The sequence below is a fragment of the Tyto alba genome, unplaced genomic scaffold (assembly GCF_018691265.1).
Source record: "Tyto alba isolate M040663 unplaced genomic scaffold, T.alba_DEE_v4.0 Super-Scaffold_16, whole genome shotgun sequence".
NCBI classification, from domain to species: domain Eukaryota; kingdom Metazoa; phylum Chordata; class Aves; order Strigiformes; family Tytonidae; genus Tyto; species Tyto alba.
The window spans coordinates 16,178,427-16,196,535 of record NW_024881278.1 but is presented as its reverse complement, the minus strand read 5'-3'; the positions used below and the strand labels follow the sequence as shown (position 1 = coordinate 16,196,535).

At 42.5% G+C, this 18,109-nt stretch overlaps 1 protein-coding gene and 1 long non-coding RNA gene across 7 annotated transcripts in view; one reads left to right on the top strand and one right to left on the bottom strand.

Moving 5' to 3' along the window:
* Positions 1-5,503: 5,503 nt before the first annotated feature.
* On the bottom strand, positions 5,504-9,616 carry LOC116960764. The gene is made up of 2 exons (XR_004406562.2): positions 9,562-9,616; positions 5,504-7,404 (listed from the first exon to the last, which is right to left on the bottom strand). It is a non-coding gene; the product is annotated as an uncharacterized LOC116960764 (long non-coding RNA).
* Positions 9,424-18,109, top strand: part of MARK1 (microtubule affinity regulating kinase 1) — a 59,927-nt gene continuing 51,241 nt past the window's right edge. For all 6 annotated transcript variants that reach the window (XM_032989143.2, XM_032989141.2, XM_032989140.2 and 3 more), the window contains exon 1: positions 9,424-9,878. In XM_032989143.2, the coding sequence (XP_032845034.2) occupies positions 9,828-9,878 (51 nt within the window). In that variant the 5' untranslated portion in view covers positions 9,424-9,827. The remainder of the gene's footprint in view (positions 9,879-18,109) is intronic.

Here is an 18,109-nt window from a genome sequence, read left to right as displayed (position 1 = left end):
AAAGAAGGCTGAGATCGTGGCATAGTCCTGCTGCAGAGAAACTAAGAACAAGGGCGAAGAGGATGGGATGGGATGGGATGGGATGGGATGGGATGGGATGGGATGGGATGGGATGGGATGGGATGGGATGGGATGGGATGGGGAAGGCTTGGGGAGCTTCTTCTAGGTGATGGTGCCAGCAGTTGTGCTAGTAGGAGGTAGAGCTCAGCCACTGGGGCTAGGACAACCTGTCCCGACTGTGCCATCCCTGGCAGCCTGCCCCACTCCCAGGGATGTCTTCTGCTGGGGACCTGTTATGAAGCTTCCCAATTGCATGGGATATAAGGACTATTATGAGAAAGATGATCAGGTGACATGGTAAAAGAGGCTGTACAAGTACAAAGGATAGAATTATATTTCTTTTCATCTTGTCAAAGAATTCTCATATTCATTGGAGGCATTGTTTTGAATCTATATTAAGGGCCCCAATCAGTACATTTCTCTAGCCATTCATTAGTGTTCTTATTGCTGGTCACAATAAATGACTCCACAGTGAGTACGTGACTGTTAAATATTAGTCAATTTTGTTGAGCCATCTTACCTAAACTGAACAATCGTTTTTTTTGGCTTTTTCCCTTGGTATTCCATTCTCGCCCTGCTATTTACTATGCACATTTATTGCATAATTTAAATTTTAGACTGCTCTTCCATTTTTCCTCCACTTCTTGGCATGCTACGCACTGGTAATAATAATAACCAAGATCCATATTCTGAGCTTGTCGACAGGAGAACAAATTTGAAGCTTCTGTGTTGGCTGCACCAGATGTCCAGAGAGCTTGCAAGGACCATGATCTTGACACTGAAGTTGGTTATACACATGGCTTTTAGCACAGATTATGCTGTAACTACAAGGCTTTTGTTTGTATGACGCCTTAAATGCACTAGGCTCCTGATCTCTCTCAGAGTATTAAAACAAATAGGTGTTATAAAGACTAAATAGCACTTATAATTAGTAATACAATTACAATGAGAGTGGAACCTATCACCATGCACTATTTTGATATTATTACTATGCATTAACACTTGCTTTGGCCCATAGGATGAGTCACACAGAGGACTGTCTGCATTAATGCTGATAGGGACCAGATTGTCTTCTGGTATATACTGGGATAGCCCTGGAGAAGTCAACAGAGAGGAGCTGTCTTATAGCCCTGGGGATTATGGCCTTGGTTGCTCCACCATGAGCCTCAGTGGGAGTCAGATCCAGTCTCTAGTGCATTTTCTCTAGGAGATAAATAAAATGAATAGCTAACTAGGAATGAAAATTAGAGAAAGAAAATTTACTCGCACAATTGTGTGGTTCACTTTCAGTGATTCAAGTTTACTATACATGCTACATCAAAACAAATCTTTGCAATTAAATTTTTCTTGGGGGAAGGGAGGTGTTTTTTTCTGAACTCCTACACCCTGGTTAAAAGCTTAAAACAGGCCGAGTTGTGCAAGGCTGCGTTGAGACTGATTAGGCAGGGAAGTGTGCTCTGGCACTCCCATCGGTGTGAAAGAGAAATGGACCAGGCTCCTGAAGTCCGTCCTCGCCGGAGCTTGATCTTCCTCCCACTTGTTCATGTCAACAGCCTTGATGAAGGAGCAGGAGACGCATCCAGCCCTTACTCAGCAACAACTGCTATGGAAATCAGAGGGAAGGGTGCGTGCTCAGCTGCTTTTTATCCATCAGGATTTGAACTACTGCAAGTTCTGTTTGTAGTAAGGGCTCAATAAAAACTGGCCAGAAGGCCTTAAGATTTGATCCAGTGGATTTTCAGTGTACATCTGTGGGGCAAATATTGGCAATACAGGAGCAGTGGCAAAAGCTAGGCTTGAGACACAAATCTAACTTGAAAAATCTGTATATTTATTTCAGTTTTGCAACTGAAATAAACTTTGGCATTCTCAAAAATGGACTTGCAAACCATACTGGAAAATGTTTTGGTACTCGAGTGAGATCTTCTGTCCCATACTTTATGGCAACCATATCAGATCTCTGTAAAAAGAGGAACTATTATCTTAAATAAACCATTAGCTTACTATAATTATTCTCAGATATATTAGCTATCTTCTTAGTGTTCCTAAAAGGCGCTGGTCTTTACAGTATTTTAGCTATACATCCTTAAATCATTTTACATCACTATCACCAACACTGCTTAGCTGAGCTTTGAATAGGTTATCCCAGAATAAAGACTGGCATTTTCTTCCACCCCTGTAAACGCTGGCATGATTACAGAGCATTTTCACTGGCTCTAAACTAAGTTGATGAGTTACAGAAGGGAACAACTTTTTCTCTAGCAGTGGAAGCATACCAGGTGTCAGGTAGGAATGCCTGGCCATGGTTAACCCCTGACAGTTTTGAACAGTGACCTAGATATCAGAAGCAGCATATCACCTAACAACATGAAATACAAACACAATCTATAACCTTTATTACATATAGTTTTGCATTTCATCCCACTGCAGATACGTCATTATTGTGCTGTGGGCAAAGATGAAAATAGCATGCCTGATATTATGCATTTATATAATGCATAATAATGCTTTGCATCCATATAGCACTGTTCATTCTCAAAACACTTAAAATTATTTAAACCTCAAAAAAGCTGTGAAGTAGTTCAGTATGTTGCTTCTATTTTTTTTTTTAGTAATTATTTTTCCACTAAATCTTATGTGTAAGTGCATCACATCAAGGAACAATAGATCTATGGCCAAATTCTGATCAAATTACTTTGGTGAAACTACTAATTATCTTTGAAGCCAATGGAAAACTTCCAGCAATGTAACCATCAGAATCTGGATCCTATTCCTACATACCATAAAGCTAAACTGTTATTGAATAGCTTGGTACATCTAAAAATAAACCCTTTGGTTTATTTTTAGCTCATTCTGAAAATCGGGTTGACATTTTTTCTTATTTCTCCAGCTAACTTAAAAAGTAAAATGCTTCTTTTCTTGTTTGCCATGTTCTCTTATCTTTTTCCAGGCATCCTCCCTTCATAGGCTGGGAAAGCAAGACAATGTGGTTTTCCAAGATGATGGTACTGGTGGCAGTCTACAGCCCCATACAGTCAGTTACCACATCTCAGGGGCGACCAGGTAACTCAGAGTAAGGTCCTCTTTCCTATCCCTGTGCCTGACTTCGGGGTGTTGTTTTGTGCAGTCATTTGGTCAATGTAAAGTGAACCTTGCTGCCTACCATTCTCATCTGGTCATTTAACATGCTCTTAGGTCTCTTTAAAGGAGACCTCTAGAATCCATGCTCTTTTAAATCCACTGCTGAAGCTACTGCAGCCAAGGTTATTGCCAGCTCCAGCTCAGAGGCTGTTACAGGAGGTCCAGATGGCCTTTCTTTGCTCCTGATAACCTCAGAGAAGGCAGGACAGATTTCAGCTTAGTCTTCAGTCTGCTGTAAGATGTGGTCAGTACAACTCATGGCAGTAAGCAGTTGTTTACCATTTTGTTCCACATACAAATTCTGTGAGGGATAAAATTTACTTTCTCTTGTGGGAGTAATCCATTCATTTGAACAGGCCATTGTGGTTTAACTGTTAAAAAGCCCAGGAATGCCTGTGTCATTTCTTCCGTTCCAACATTTTATTCTATCCTATCATTTGTTCAATTATCTTTAAGGCTATTCTGTCAGTTCAGTGTAGTCAGCAGAAAAAAAAAAAAAACAAAACAGGGAGACTGATTTGGGGGGGGGGGGAGGGGGGGGGGAGATGAAAAAAAAAAAAACCAACAAACAAGTACCCAACATCCCAAGCAATTTTAAGCCTCTGAAGTGGTAGAATGACTCAGTAAAAAAGGAAACCCAGTCCACTCAACAAAAAACTTAACCAAATGAAATATTATAAAAATATGAAATAAAAGTTGTCCTAAATAAGTAAAAAAAATATTCACTCACACAGACACACACACTTAAATGTAGCAGTCAGGAGTTTAGCTCACATCTTTCTTTCCTTAAAAAGGGGGAAAGACTACTGGAACTGACCCTGCACTCACCGAGGATTACATAGGGTCTTTGGAACAGTTAGAGACTTCCCTGTTACAGAATCGTTTATTGGATCAACTCATATCAAAACTTAAAATTATTCCTGGATCAAAAGCTGTTCTAACTTGGATCAGAATATGCAATGCTGCTGCAGGATATCTTTGCACCTTTCTGCGTCAACAAGCTCGTGTTGTGCTACTGCAGAATACATCTGGAAAAATTAGATCCTGCCAGGGATAGCAGCTCCATTTAACACAGAGTTTCTGTTTCCACAGAAACCACACCACTGAACTCTGCAGAGGGCAGATGTAGAGTGAGAACATCTGTGACCACTTAGGTTAATTGCCTTTCCCAACTCTTCCCCCACTTCTGGTCTCTGATGGCCTTCTGAAGATCAATGGCAAATCACCAGGCATCTTGTTGCAGGCCTTCTGCCATCCTGCTCCATCTCTTGGGGTTATCTAAACCTGGTTTTAAATCTGTACCCAGAGGACTACTTACAGAGAGTCTGCTGTCTCCTTTGTCCCTGGCTTCCTCTCTGTTCCTGGACAGACCATTTAGTCCCTCTGCTCCTCAGATCTACAGCTGAGCAACTGCTAGGGAAGCTTCCCAGGTCTAATGCAGTAATGTGTTACATCTTATGTGATAGCTCAGACACAGCTGTGATAGGAATCGTGTAAGTACCTGCTTTAAATAGTTATTTCACTCTTTAACGTGCTTTCATAATAAGTAAATATTTTCAGATAAAAGGGATATCAAGATATTGCATTATGTTACAGATATTTCCAACATACTATGCTATGTTTTATTACTCTCTGATACATAGTTTTTTCTAAGAATGTTAATATTTCCAAGAAAATTAATATCAAAAAATATGTCAGTGCTGATGCATTAAAATTATTCAAGCCTCCCCTTCTCTGCCAATATACTTAATCTAAACTCAAGTTACAAAAAGGAAAGAAAGAAAATGAGATTTTTAAAAAGCGAGTCTGAAACCATTACTGAAAGCCACAACAGTCAAAAAAAGAGTGCAGCAAATGAAAACAAGGGCTGAGATTCATGCAGTTGCTATTGCCTCAGGTTTCACTGTGGTTCTACCTCAGCGCTACAGTGGCTTGCTAGTTTCCTTTTTGAAACTCTTCAGATGTGGGAAGAAGTTGGCTGTGGCTGTAGCAACTGGGGGCGTCAAATTGAGAGACGAGATATCGGAGCTGAAGGAAATAATCAAACCCAGTTATTTTTAGCAATAAATACTAAGAGCCAGTACCGAGATCTTTAGTAACGTAACACCAATTTATAATGCTCTTCTGTATTTTCAAGCCATTGGAGGCATGCCCAGGGACCAGCAAGCAAATGTCCTTACTAGCTTCTTCAGACCATTGGCAACCCACATGTTTAACAGGTGGTCTTCCTTCTGTGAAATAGGTTTGCTGATACTGGTTTGGAGGCCTTGCTGATGTGGAAGAAAACTCTGTAACTACAAAGCTGTGCTATGATTTTATTATACTCCTCCCAGAGATCCAGGCTGGTCAGTGACAAATGCTGCTTTTATTTACTGTTTTCATATGAAGTTCTTGCATGGACATTCTTATGGCAGTCCCTCACAACATCATTGAAACTATAAAAGTCTTCAGTTACCCAGAAACAGTGAAGACACAAGTATATTTAGGGACAAATTTCGGTACAACTGACCTTGAGACAAATTCTGGCCCATTAAATGTATTTAAACCTTTGTTTGCATATACATGATGAGAGTATTCACAAGAGGTATGCGTTTCTATTAAAGTGGAAAAAAAAAATCCTCATTGTTTGGAGGCTTAAAGTATTTGGGGCAAATCATATGTTGTTTAACTTTTCACAAAGACTGTACTTCCTAATGATTCTTATGTCAAAGTCAGAATCTTGACTGTAACTAATTATTTATTTACAAAGTCTACATATAGTCAAAGTACATATAATTTTGTCCTGTGTCCCTCATGAAAGTAAATATCTATGGATCCCTGGATCTGCAGTTTGTAATGACCTCAGGAGTCCTTAATGCTATTACAGTCTTGTTAGGTGCAGCTGGAGGTATATTACTCTTACATATTTGCCAGGCCTTCCATTTAATTTTTCACAATATAGTAGACGTCCTGGTGCAATGAAAGGCAATAAAGACCAAGACTTTCCTTTATTTTAGTCACATCTCAGTGGTCACCTGCTCCTGCATTATTTCTGAACACTTTCACTGTTGAGAATTAGATTTGAAAATTGTGGGAAAAGGTTTCATTCAAGACAGTGTCTAAAATTGCTACTACAGTTGTGGATGGGATTTGGTTACTGTTAAGGTGGTGGAACCTCCACCCTTTCGGGCCTGAAGTTCAAGCCAGTCACTAAACGAACCACAGACCATCCGAGGTGGGTCTGGAGGGAGCGCTGGAGCCGGGAAACCGGGCTGGAGGGACTGGGGTTTCTGTGCTCGCCTGGCTGCACTGCTCCCATCCAGCACATCCCTGCAAACAAAAACAGGCCTAAGCACCAGCCAGCTGGCTTCATGGAGGAGGAGGCACACGGGCTTGGCTTCTACAAGGCACAAAGCAACAAGTCCGTTCCGCCTGTGTGCCGGGAAGCTGCAGCTGACTCACTGCTGGAGCTCCTCTTGGGAGGGACAAGTGCCTACAAAGCTGACTGACACCTTACTTTCCTCACTAAACGAAGTTGTCTAGTCATAAATAAACATGTCATTTCTGGCAAAAATGCAGAGAATGAGTGCTTTTCAGAATAATAATGGTGTAAGGGCTTAACTCTTACGCTCTGCATCCTCTCTCTTTGCCCGAACAACCAGCCAGCAACAAAACCAGGTACTTGCTCAGGCTGGAGCAGGGGCCTGTGCGAGTTTCTCAGTTCAGGGCAAAAGATCACAACCACTACCCAGAGCTTTCTACTGACACGAGTCTGTCCTTTTCACTTCTGATGTGAGGAGCCAAGGCTCCCTCCAGCTCCTCAAAACATGGATCCCAAGCAAAACACTCCTGCCGGCTCCTGCCTTCCTTAAATGACAGCCTCCCCCTCACAGGCTGCTGTTTGCACCCCTCCGCAGCCCCAGGGGCTGCGCTGCTGCCACTGTCCAAGCTCTGCTTGTGCTCTGCGACTCACCCTGGGCACCAAGCAGGACTTAATGTCGCCTGAAGCATCAATAACCTCCTGAAGATTTTAGTGCAGGTCTCGCACAGTGTGGAGCATCCTTCTTCCAGGAGATTGCTGCGCTCAGCCCATTGCCCATCTGCTGGTTTGTCTCTGAGGAGAGTGTCTGGGGGATGACGGGACCATCTCTGTGCTCACCTTCTCCTCCACGCAGCTCCTCACTCATTGCCCCTGCATCTTCTCACTCGTGGGAGACAAGAGGCCTGCAGTAATAACCAAACAAAATTAAACAAAGCTATTAAATGAATGAGTGACCTTATTAACGTGGAAGAAGATAACAGTAGCAACCATGGCCAAAACAACTGCAAAGCAGATCTTCAGATAACAAGAATTATTACATTATTACACTTTTAATTTCTGATGAGCCAACATTTTCCTATGAATTACTGACCAAAACATATTCAAACTTTAAGGCAGGAAGTCTTTCTAAGCTTTCCCTTAGTCAGTGGTGCCATTAAACACATTTAGAAGATGTTTGAGCTTACACTCCTTTCTTCTCCGACCACAAGCATGTACACAAATCCACACCACCATGGGCTTGCATCAGTGGGAGTTTTGACCAAGTAAGGGTTGCAGAGTCAGGCCCCACACAGAGCCCTAGACACAGCCTTGCTCTTATTTGGGATAAAAGTGAATGCATTTTGATGAGCTAAGCAACCAAACTGGGTTAATATCCAGTTTGTCAACAAACTTGTTTTGGCATGCTGGCTAGACTGTGGCTGTTTATCCCAAGTAAACCCAATCTTAGATTATTTTGTTCCCAGAAAAATGAAGGACCCTGAAATTTCCCTGGCGGTCAGCAGTGCCAGCTCTGTGAGGAGTGAGATGGAGCTCAGAGGCCCCTGCAAGGATTTAGGAGGCTTTGGGCTGAGGACTAGCTGGGAACCTCTGCCATTCCAGACAGACAAATCACGCGTGCCCAGAGAAACATGATGCTGAATGTGCAAAGCGCAAACCCAGTCACTCTGCTCATATAACGTGGGGATGTTCTCTGCCTGTGCCTGCATCAGCTGCAGAGGAAAAGCTGTTTTCCCAAGCATCTGGAAAACTCCACTGTTGGCTGACCAGTGCTGAGGAGCCAGGGGCACCTCTTGAATCACATCAGAACTAACACAGACAGAACTAAATAAATATACTCTATTTAGTGTGTTTACTTATAGATACAGATGCATATATATGTATTACCTATAAATATAGATAATAAATAACAATCTGTGCCCTATCACAAGCACAGAAGGGCTTCCAGGAGACATACACACAACCCATCAAGTGCCTTCCAAAGTACTTTTCGTAAGGAAGGGCTTTCAGAACAAGGATTGTGTTTACAGCATTTATGAAGATGTTTACAGCCTCAGCTACAAAAATCTGTAAAAATACTGCAATGGAAATTCAGGCACATTGCGTTTTTGTTTTGTTTTGTGTTTTTCTTTTTTTTTTTTCAGTGCAGAGGAGGTTGTTTTTCTTATTTTTGCAGATTATTTTTAGAATTTGGTGAAAGGTTTTTCTGGCTTTATAGCAAAAGCTGCTGTCACATAAACACTAGTAACTCCTCAAAGACAAAAATGTGTGTATGGTTCTAATTTTAAGTACATGAGGTCATCGGTGAAGCGTTTGAGGACGGTGTGCCGGTGGGACACGAGCGGAGGGATGCGTTGCAGAGGGTCCCGTCGATCCGATTTCAGCTTCCAGTGGGTAAAGGAGGCCGGCGGGCCCCGGCGCGCGAATAAACGCCTTGATTTACGCAGATGCTGACACAGGGTTTTACGAGCCTCCATAAAGCCTGTGCCTGGGGCTCGGAGCCCCGCGCGGGAGGCGGGCAGGGCTGCCCTTCGAAAAAGCCGACCGCTGGTAAAGGGCGAGTCCCCGCAGCAACCCACTCGCCAAGCTGCAGGGGGCCGCGGGGCGCCCGTGGGCCCCCTTCCCGCGCCCCTCCATCCCCTCGGCCTCCCTTAAACGAAGCAGCACACCTGCCCCGGCTCACTTCACCTCGGGCCCGGCGCGCCCCTCCCGGCCGGCCCCCACGGCGGCGGCGGGGCCCGGCGCGGCGCCACCCGTGACGGCTGTCGCGGCGGGAGCGGACGGCGGCGGCGCCGGCTGGAGGTTGCCCGCCCGCCCGCCCGCGTTTGCCGCGCCCGCCCGCACCGCCCGGCGCTTCCTGCGGCGCGGCGGCGGCTGGGCCGGGCCCAGCGCGGCGGGGCGGGGAGGAGGGGGAGGAGGAAGAGGAGAAGAAGAAGAAGAGAGAGGAGGAAGGGAGCGCGGGGTAGCGGCGGCAGGAGGAGGAGGAGGAGGAGTCGGTGCTGCCGCCGCCGCCGGATGCTGCGAGGAGGCGCCGCGGCCCCCCTGCGCTGCCGGCCGCTCACCTGAGCGGGGAAGAGGAGGAGCCGGCGGCCGAGCTGCGCGGAGCCCGGCGGCGGCGAGGCGGGCGGAGGGTCGGTCGGCCGGCCGGGAGGGCGAGGCCATGGCGCCGGGCGCCTAGCGGGGCCGGCAGCGCGGCAGGAGGCCCGCGTCCCCGCCGCCCGCGCCCGGCTGCCGGCGGGGCCAGCCGGCGGCCTCCGCCGCGGCCTAGGAGAGCGGGCGGCCTTCCCCTCAGCGCGCTGGGCGCGGCGCCGCCGCCGCGGCCCACAAGATGTCCACTCGGACGCCGCTGCCCACCGTCAACGAGCGGGACACGGAGAACGTGAGTGCCGCGACGGGCCTCCCGCCGCCGCGCCCCTTCCCCAGCCCGCCGCTCCCTCTCCCCGGCACCTGGCGGCGGCCCGGCCCGTCCTGCCGCCCAGGCCGGGTGCCCGAGGGGCGGGCCGGGCCGGCACCTCCGGCTCCTCGGTGCGGCGCTGCCGGGGCGGGTCCGGCGCGCCGGGCTCCACGTCGCCCCGGGCCTCCCGCGGAGCCGGCGGCTGGGCAGCCCCTGACACGCGTGGCTGGGCCGGGCTGCCCTTATATGTACGTGGCTGGAGCCGGCGGCTGCAGGCGCACAGAGGCGGCTGGCCGCGGTCCCCCGGCGGGGAGAGGCCTCCAGCCCCCGCGGGCTGCGAGCCGGGCTGCTCTGCCTGCACGCATCCTTCTCTGCCTGGGTCGGGGCTCCCACTCGTGGGCTTCCGAACTGCCTGGCACTCGGCCGCGTCTTGCCTTCCGGGATTCAGCCGTACTTGCTCTTTGTTTGGCTTGCCCCTCGAAGATGGTCCCCGGCGTTGCCGTTGCTGTATTCCTTCCTCTGTTTTGCTTTGTATTGCATCTGAGAGAGGATAGTCGCGTCCTTGGTCCCTCACGAGTTGATTGTTAGTATCTTCCTTTGTGCTCTCTTTAAACATCTTTGCACTCTTCCTCTGCTCCGCCCGGACTTGAAGAAGTAGAAGCATAGTGTTGTTCTCCGATGTGGTGATCTTCCCGCAGAAAATAACCAGTCTTGGTCACAATAGACGGTGTACCTGAGAAATCTTAAAATCCTGGACCACATCTGGTCCTGTCCATAGGTGGTAATTATTTAAAGAGGCAGTAGTGTGAGAGGTGTGCAATTTTCATCTTAGGTGAGGGGACCAATGTTAAGAGGTATGTTTGGAATGTGTGCTGAATATAGTTAGTTTCCTTTAGAAAGGCGGTAGAAGATGCAGGAGAGAAAAAGGACTCATACGAAATTTAACTCATGAAGTCACACCAAACTCCTACTTGGGTGGAAAGTGATTGATAAGAAGTGAAGGAAGATGGCCTTGTGGGTTGAGATAGGTTGAAGAAGATACTTGTTTGTATTGCATCAATCTGTAGAGGTTCTGGCCAACAGCAGGAGCTCACAATGTTTGTTACTGTACAAGCTGAAACAGCAGTGTCTGCTGAATAGGTTACTGAATTATGTGGAATGAAAAGAGAATACGAGAAGAGGGTTTGGAAGATAAAGGTAACAGAAGTGAGATAATATAGTTAAAGAAGTGAAACCCTAGCTTGGTGTCTTATTATAATGACCTTTTACTATCAGTCGCTCATTGAAAGTTTAATTGACATAGCAATATCAGCCTAGTTACTAGTTAAAGCAAGTAAATGCATTTGGTCTGTCCTAACTCTTCATGGACTGATAAATTCTTTATTAGTATCAAAAGGAAAGCAAGCCCTTAAAATGAAAGTTTAGATTTAATTAAATTACAGAGTCCAGGTTTGAGTGATATATGTTACTTGTGAGTCTCCATTTCAAATGCATATAGAAATGTACACGAGAGATGGATGACAAGAAAGAATAGGAAATATTTATGCATCTATACAGTAATATAGTACATAAGACTTGCAGAGTACATTTACACAAGACAAATAGAAATATTCTCAAACATCAACTTCTATAGAAGGAAAACTTCAATTAAAGTGTTAGTAATTAATTTAGAGGATGATATGCTACTTTGGAATGATCTGTTTTGACACCTAGAGATAAGTAAGGATTATTATTATTTCAGAGAGTGCATTTGGTATCTAAAAAACCCAGGTTTGTAGAGGATACCAAGATACTAAAAATTGTACATTTGCTCCTGAAAATCTCAGTATAAGTCTGTAACCTAATGCTAACGAATATGATCCTCCGGCCAGATAAACAGTAAGGAGCCATGTAGTAGTATGTTCCCAAATCTATACAAAGTAATTCTAGTGCTGTCATTAGGATGGTGTCGTCTGGGTTTTGGAGCAGAGATCTCAGCCAAGGAGGCTGTTGCTTCTGCCTGTCGGGGAGCCTCGGGAAGCCCTCTTTACTATTCGTGGTCTCCCTTATGTAAAACCTTTTGCTGAAGTGGCAAATGTGGGATGGAGGAGGAGGAGGTCGGTTGCTGACTTCCTGAACAGCAGCATTCCTTGATTTAAAATGGACTCTGTCAGGGTGAGGTGAGACTTTTAATTTACTTTTAATGTGCTTCCTCCTGCTAATAAACACTAATGGACTGGGGAAGAGTTGATGCACAAAGTTTAGCTAGTAAGCTCTGAGTAAGAGCTAAGGTGGTAAGAAGTTGCAACTAAAGGGAGAAGTTATTGGAAAGAGTGAGGGGTTAAATCGGCATAAGTATGAGTAGTTTGGGCCTGGTAAATAAATCCATGTTTGTAGTGCATCTTTCCAGTTCTGGAGTACTTGTATTAGTGCAGCTCTCCCAAGTTATGTGGCTAATGGTGATCTTCAGGAGGGTGCTCTTCTCCGTCTCATGCACGTGGCCATCTCGACAATGTTGGTCTATTGTGTGACTCTCAGGGGACAGACTAGCTCTGTATCCCAGAGAGAGTTGATTGATGGTTCTGAATACAAACCTACGTACGCGTCCAGCTGTGCTTTGCACGTGGCGTGCGGTCGTTGCATGAAATCATGGGGAACTACCCTACCACCACTCCCCCCCTGTCTCTTGGCAGCTGCTTTCAATGCTCTTTAAAATAGAAAATAAAATTTAAAGTTATGCTTTTCTCAATGAGTATGCAAACATGTGTTCTGTCATTTGGGGGGAGAAAAAAAAAATCTAATAATGTGATATAGCACATATCATAGGAATATATATTCCTTGAGGAATTATGGGAGTTCCAGGTGGGATGGGTGAAAAAGCTGTATATTTCCATAATTCTTTGTGCCTTTTATCCCACAGTGTCCTTTGAAAATAGTCTAGAAGAGATAAGGGTATGTAGCAGACCACTTGATAAGGTCTTATCAGAACAGTGGAGTGAAAGGTACAGGGACTGCCAACAAGGGACAAACAACAGGTGGAGGGAAACAGTGGTTGTGAAACAGTTGGTATGTGTATAACCGATAGGTCTGCATTAGAGAAATTCACACCTCTTTTTTTCTTTTCCTTTTTGCTAATCTTTACATCTCCCAGAGCTATTTTTAACTGTTCTAGTATATGTCCATAAATACTTTTCACTGTAACCGTTACTCCTCTTTCATGAACAATATGTTTAAGGAAACAGAATATGATTGTCAAACACTTATTAAATAGTTTATTGGGAAACTTGGGGAAATTAATGGGTGGAGACAGTACAGTAAAGATTATTTTCATGCCTATTACTGAATTTTTTTTTTTTCAAGTGAGGAGTAAGAGTAATAATTTTCCCATGTTTTGATTTTGTACAGCTTTCTCTTGATACATTTTATGTAGTCTGTGGTAGGTAATGTTTCAGTGCATTCAAACGCTTGCAGTCGGGTTTAGTTTGGGTGAACTGAGCTTCCCATCTCTGCTGAGGCTGGGAGAGGAGAGGGTCAGGAATCAAAAGCTTTGAGCTAGAGTAGCTCTTTTGTTTTCACTGAGTTGAGGAAAGAGGGGCTCTCGTGTTTTCCCCTTCATATTGTATTGTATCATGTCATTAAGTTAGGGAATGGCTTTCCTGAATTAAGGCAAAATAAAAGAAATATGTTGGTAATAATATTTTCTTAAATATTTTTGGGGAACTCTGTATAAGAAAAGATTTGGAGATTCAATAATTGGCTGTATACTGCTTGCTATAGTAAAATGAATAGAAGTTAGAATGCTGTAGTTTGCTGTTTCTGACATAAGTACCTCTTAGTCTGGCATAAGAATACATTGTTTTTTTCCCTATAGTAAGGGTAATTTAATCTTTTGAAGGTATTACTATTATTTGTGAAGGCATTACCATTTATATTGTGGTGCCACCCATCTAGCAGTTTTAAGGTATTATTTTGCTTTGTACTTTTCAGACATGTAAAAGTTGGTTAATTCTGCTGCAGAGATCTTGCATGTTTACAGTGGAGGAAGGAACAAACAAGGCAGGAGTGCTAGACAATAGCATTGACCAGAGTTGAGGAGGAATGTGGGAATTGTGGTTTATTTTACCTAGCCAGTGCCATATGAGAATGATTAAGAGATGTCATGGCAGAGGGAGTTTTAAGGAAGGATAATACAGTGACCTATGATCATGTGATTTGCTTCATTATCATTCAAATAATTATAATTTTGACACACACACACCCCCTTTGCAGGCCAGTGAGGGAAGAGTGATGTCTGGGATGTCAGCTAAAGTGGGTGTGGTTAAGGATGATTTTCTGATAGGGGAAGCTACTGGGCAGCTGCATTTTAAAGAGGAAAAAAAATTAATTCAACAGAGCAAGAGGTAAGAGGATGGAGTGGTCAGGTTGGAATAATAATAATTATACCATGTTTAATTTCTTTCTGGTTTGTTGTTTTTGTTTGTTTGTTTTGTTGTTTTTTTTTTTTTTTTTTCTTCTGGATTTGTTTTTGCACAACAAGAACACATGGTTTTGATTTGGACAGGGGGCGTGGGAGAAAGTGTCTGACAAGAATTCTTTCGTTCAGTGCCTTAAGCAGAAGAATGGCCTAGTTTCCAAGCTTTATGGGTTCAAGAGTACAGCTGTATCTTTCTTATCCAGAGTGGAGAATGCCTGTGTTTTTTCCTGTAAAATTATTTTCCTTGATCGTAAATACACCATTAGGTCATATGTTTGTTTGAATGGTAAGAACAGGGTATGTTCTAATCTTATTTTGAAGGTAGGTGTTTTCTCTATGCAGACTTGTTTTGGTTCAGGTCTTGAGCAAGCTCCTATGTTGTGGGGAAAAACACATGTTTAGCTAGAACATTATGCAGGGAGAGAGCAAGGTTCATTATGTTACGAAGTATGTTATCCCTTTTAAAGTGAACCTTCCATGATACAGATGTTTAGTTACAGACAGAAAATTAAAAGAGAAATACTTTAGAACAAATGTGAAAATTCAGCTTCATGCTTCAGTGTTCTTTCTAGGCATCATAAAAGAGTATATGGTGTTAAAGTTCAGAAAGAGTTAATACAATTTGATTCTACTACTTGTTTCATTTCATACTTCATGGGGTTTTTGAGGTTCGTAGGTAAACAAAGTTAGATTGTTTGTGGTTGGTGTTCTGAAAACTGTACTTACATGGTCAGTGGAGTTAAACGCTGAACTAGAACAAGGAGATCGTGTTCCATGGAGCCTTGTTATCGGTAGCGTCTCTACCATCATATTTTTCTGTTAACACGTACTTACTGTTTATAGTAATGTAGCTTTTTAAATTTCTAACTCTACACTTACAATGTTTTAATCATCAGTAAAGACAGGATTTCCCCCCCCCCCCCCATGGCACCCAATTATATTCGGAAGTTAGTATTTCTACTATAAATGTGGTGAGTTTCTATCATCACAACTACTGTTGTTTAGCAGAGAGCTCCTGATAACTTCTAATTTATATCAATAGTTTAAACACAGAAAAAGTAATAATTTAATTTTTCTTTTAAGTGAAGATAGTGATTTCTGTAAAATTATGTTCCTGATCAGTGATTTGTATTTGTACTTGTAGAGTTGTTTTTTTTTTCTTGTTCTCAGAATTTAGTACAGACCTAGTCTTAATATCTTACTGATGTTTGAGAGAGAACTTCTAAACACTATTTTCCAGTACGTCAGATTCGCTGAGAAACTATGCTGTAAAAAGGAGAGATGATTTTACTATTAATGTGGAGCTAGAAATCTATAATGCAACTAAAGCTGTAAGACAGATTTCTTACACATTGGCCTACTAACAACTTGAGAGTTTGAGCAAACTTTTCAAATGTTGTGATATCAGAAAGAAAGCATTTTATTGCTTCTGTGTAGATACTATCTTTTGGCAGCTTCAACCTTTTTTTTTTTCTTTTTCCTGTGTCTTCATTCTTGAATGTTTACTCCTCTCTAGGTAATGGTAAATTAAGAAGAAATATTCTCCACAGTGGAATGTTTTTGAAAACAACTATGAAAGCAGGAAAGCTCCATTGAAACATTCACATCATTCAGTGTAATGAATATAATGCAACTGAATTTCAGTTTTAGTAATAAGCTCTTTCTCCACATCAACTACCAAGCCTGTTTAATTGTTAACATTTTTCTACTTTTTTTCACTTTCTAAATTAACTGATTTTGTGTGTGTGTGTGTGTTCACTCTGCTCAGTGCTAAACTGAGCTTTAAATTCAGCCAGTTGCATTTCATCTAAGAAGGAAAATTTATCCTTATTTTTTTGTTTTCCTGTGAATAACTTAGTAAAATAGTACAATCAAAGGATTGCTGAGATCTTAATGTCAGTTTAAAACTTCATAGCTACATGTGATGATGCAGCTTAGACGGTTTTGGTGAGTGTTGTAGCAAATCTAAGGTTAAAAATTTGAAGAGGGTAAGATGGTCTTTGTTCTTAAGGCACGTATCCCTGTTTGTGTTTCATCTTATTTTTTTCTAAGTAGTGTCCAAACATGTTATAGCTATCATGGCAAAATAGTTTAAGGCAGAAGCATTGGAAAATACTCTCTGTGCTTACCATAATTCTGCTTTTTTTTTTTTTTGAACTGATGTAGCAGTTGAAAAAAATGTTTAGTTGATTGTGTTTGGTTTTGTTTTGTTGTTTGTTGTTTTTTTTGTTGTTTTGTTTTGTTTTTTTTCCAGATGATTATTTACTCAAGGATTTCTTTATGTATGCTTTTAAAGAAAACACCAACTTCTGCTGAAAGACATATGTTCACAGTCATAGTAAGGTGTCTGCACAGTTAAATTCAGCTGGGCTACAGTTAACCTTTAAAGCAATGAACCGGACGTACTCACGGAGCAGTGCTACTGCTTAGCCTGTGATGACTGATCAGCGGAGTGTATTTATGTAAAACTCAAGCACAGATTTTCTGTGCCTGTCTGTAGAATGGAAGATCATTATGTTATTTTAAAATTCTTATCAGGACAGCAGATTGACAGTCACTTTACATCACTTAAATCATCATGGAAAGCTGGCGCTCTGCTTGAATGAATGCGCTGTCTGTGTGCTTTCAAGTCCTCGTGTTCTGTTGGTGGTTGTATATGGAAAAAGTAATTTTCCTTCTTTTATCCTGCTGTTCTTATATGCTTGTGGGACACCCTAGGTGTAGTCTGGGTGTGTCTCAATGAGAAGAGATCTGCACTTCACTTGTTTGGCATTAATGTGATTTACAATCAGGATGAATTTTGTAAAGACTTCTGCTGTGCTGTTCAAGATTTAAGTACTTATAAGTACCAATGACTCCTGGCCCTTTGTGTGCAAACTGTTTCACATTTGCAACATTTTATAGAAATGTAAGACACATTACAGAAACCTACCTTCGTAATACAGTAATACAATGTATTTTGAAAAAAAAAGCTTATTTTTCATCACACTTCCGTTCTTTAAAAGAATATATATGGCGTTATATCAGAAAGAGGACTCTTGATTGCAGTAAGCTTTAGCCAGATTCATTGTTTTAATTTCCAAGTCATATACCCAATCTAAAGAAGCACTTACAAAAAAAAAAAAAAAAGGCAGTAAAACATTCTTTAAATTGTTTAGTTATTTTGAATGCCCAGTAAGTATAATAACCTAATAAGTGTGTTCATAGTTCTAAATGATTTCTCAGGTAAGGATTGATAAACATAGTTGACTTAAACTGAGTAGAGAATGAAACATATTCATGACTTCAGATCAGTGTCTGCCTTGTTCACCATGACCCTAGTGGTGTGTTGGCACTCAGTAGAAGAGTAATCCTGTTTTATGGTAAACATGTGGCCTGTAGAATTCACAAAACTAGAAAAATGTTAATCATATCAGAGAAAGATATCCAAATTTACAATATATTTGAATTGATTCAACATAAGGAGCGTTGAACTGTATTTTAAACGTACATAGTTGTGATACGGATAGCTTGAATAATGAGACAGAACTTTATTTCACCTCTAGTGAAAACACTTGTGTAGTACATCAGTGTTCACATAGCTGAACATACAGAGTTACTGGATAGCCCATGGCAGTCTTTGGCAAGATCAGATAATGATAGTATTACTGGTGACAAAGTCTTAATTGTTTTTGTATTATAAAGTAATAGTCGTGCATGATAACTTTTAAAATCTCAAGCAGAGACAAAATTAGGCAAGGTTGTTAGAGTGAACTGATATCTT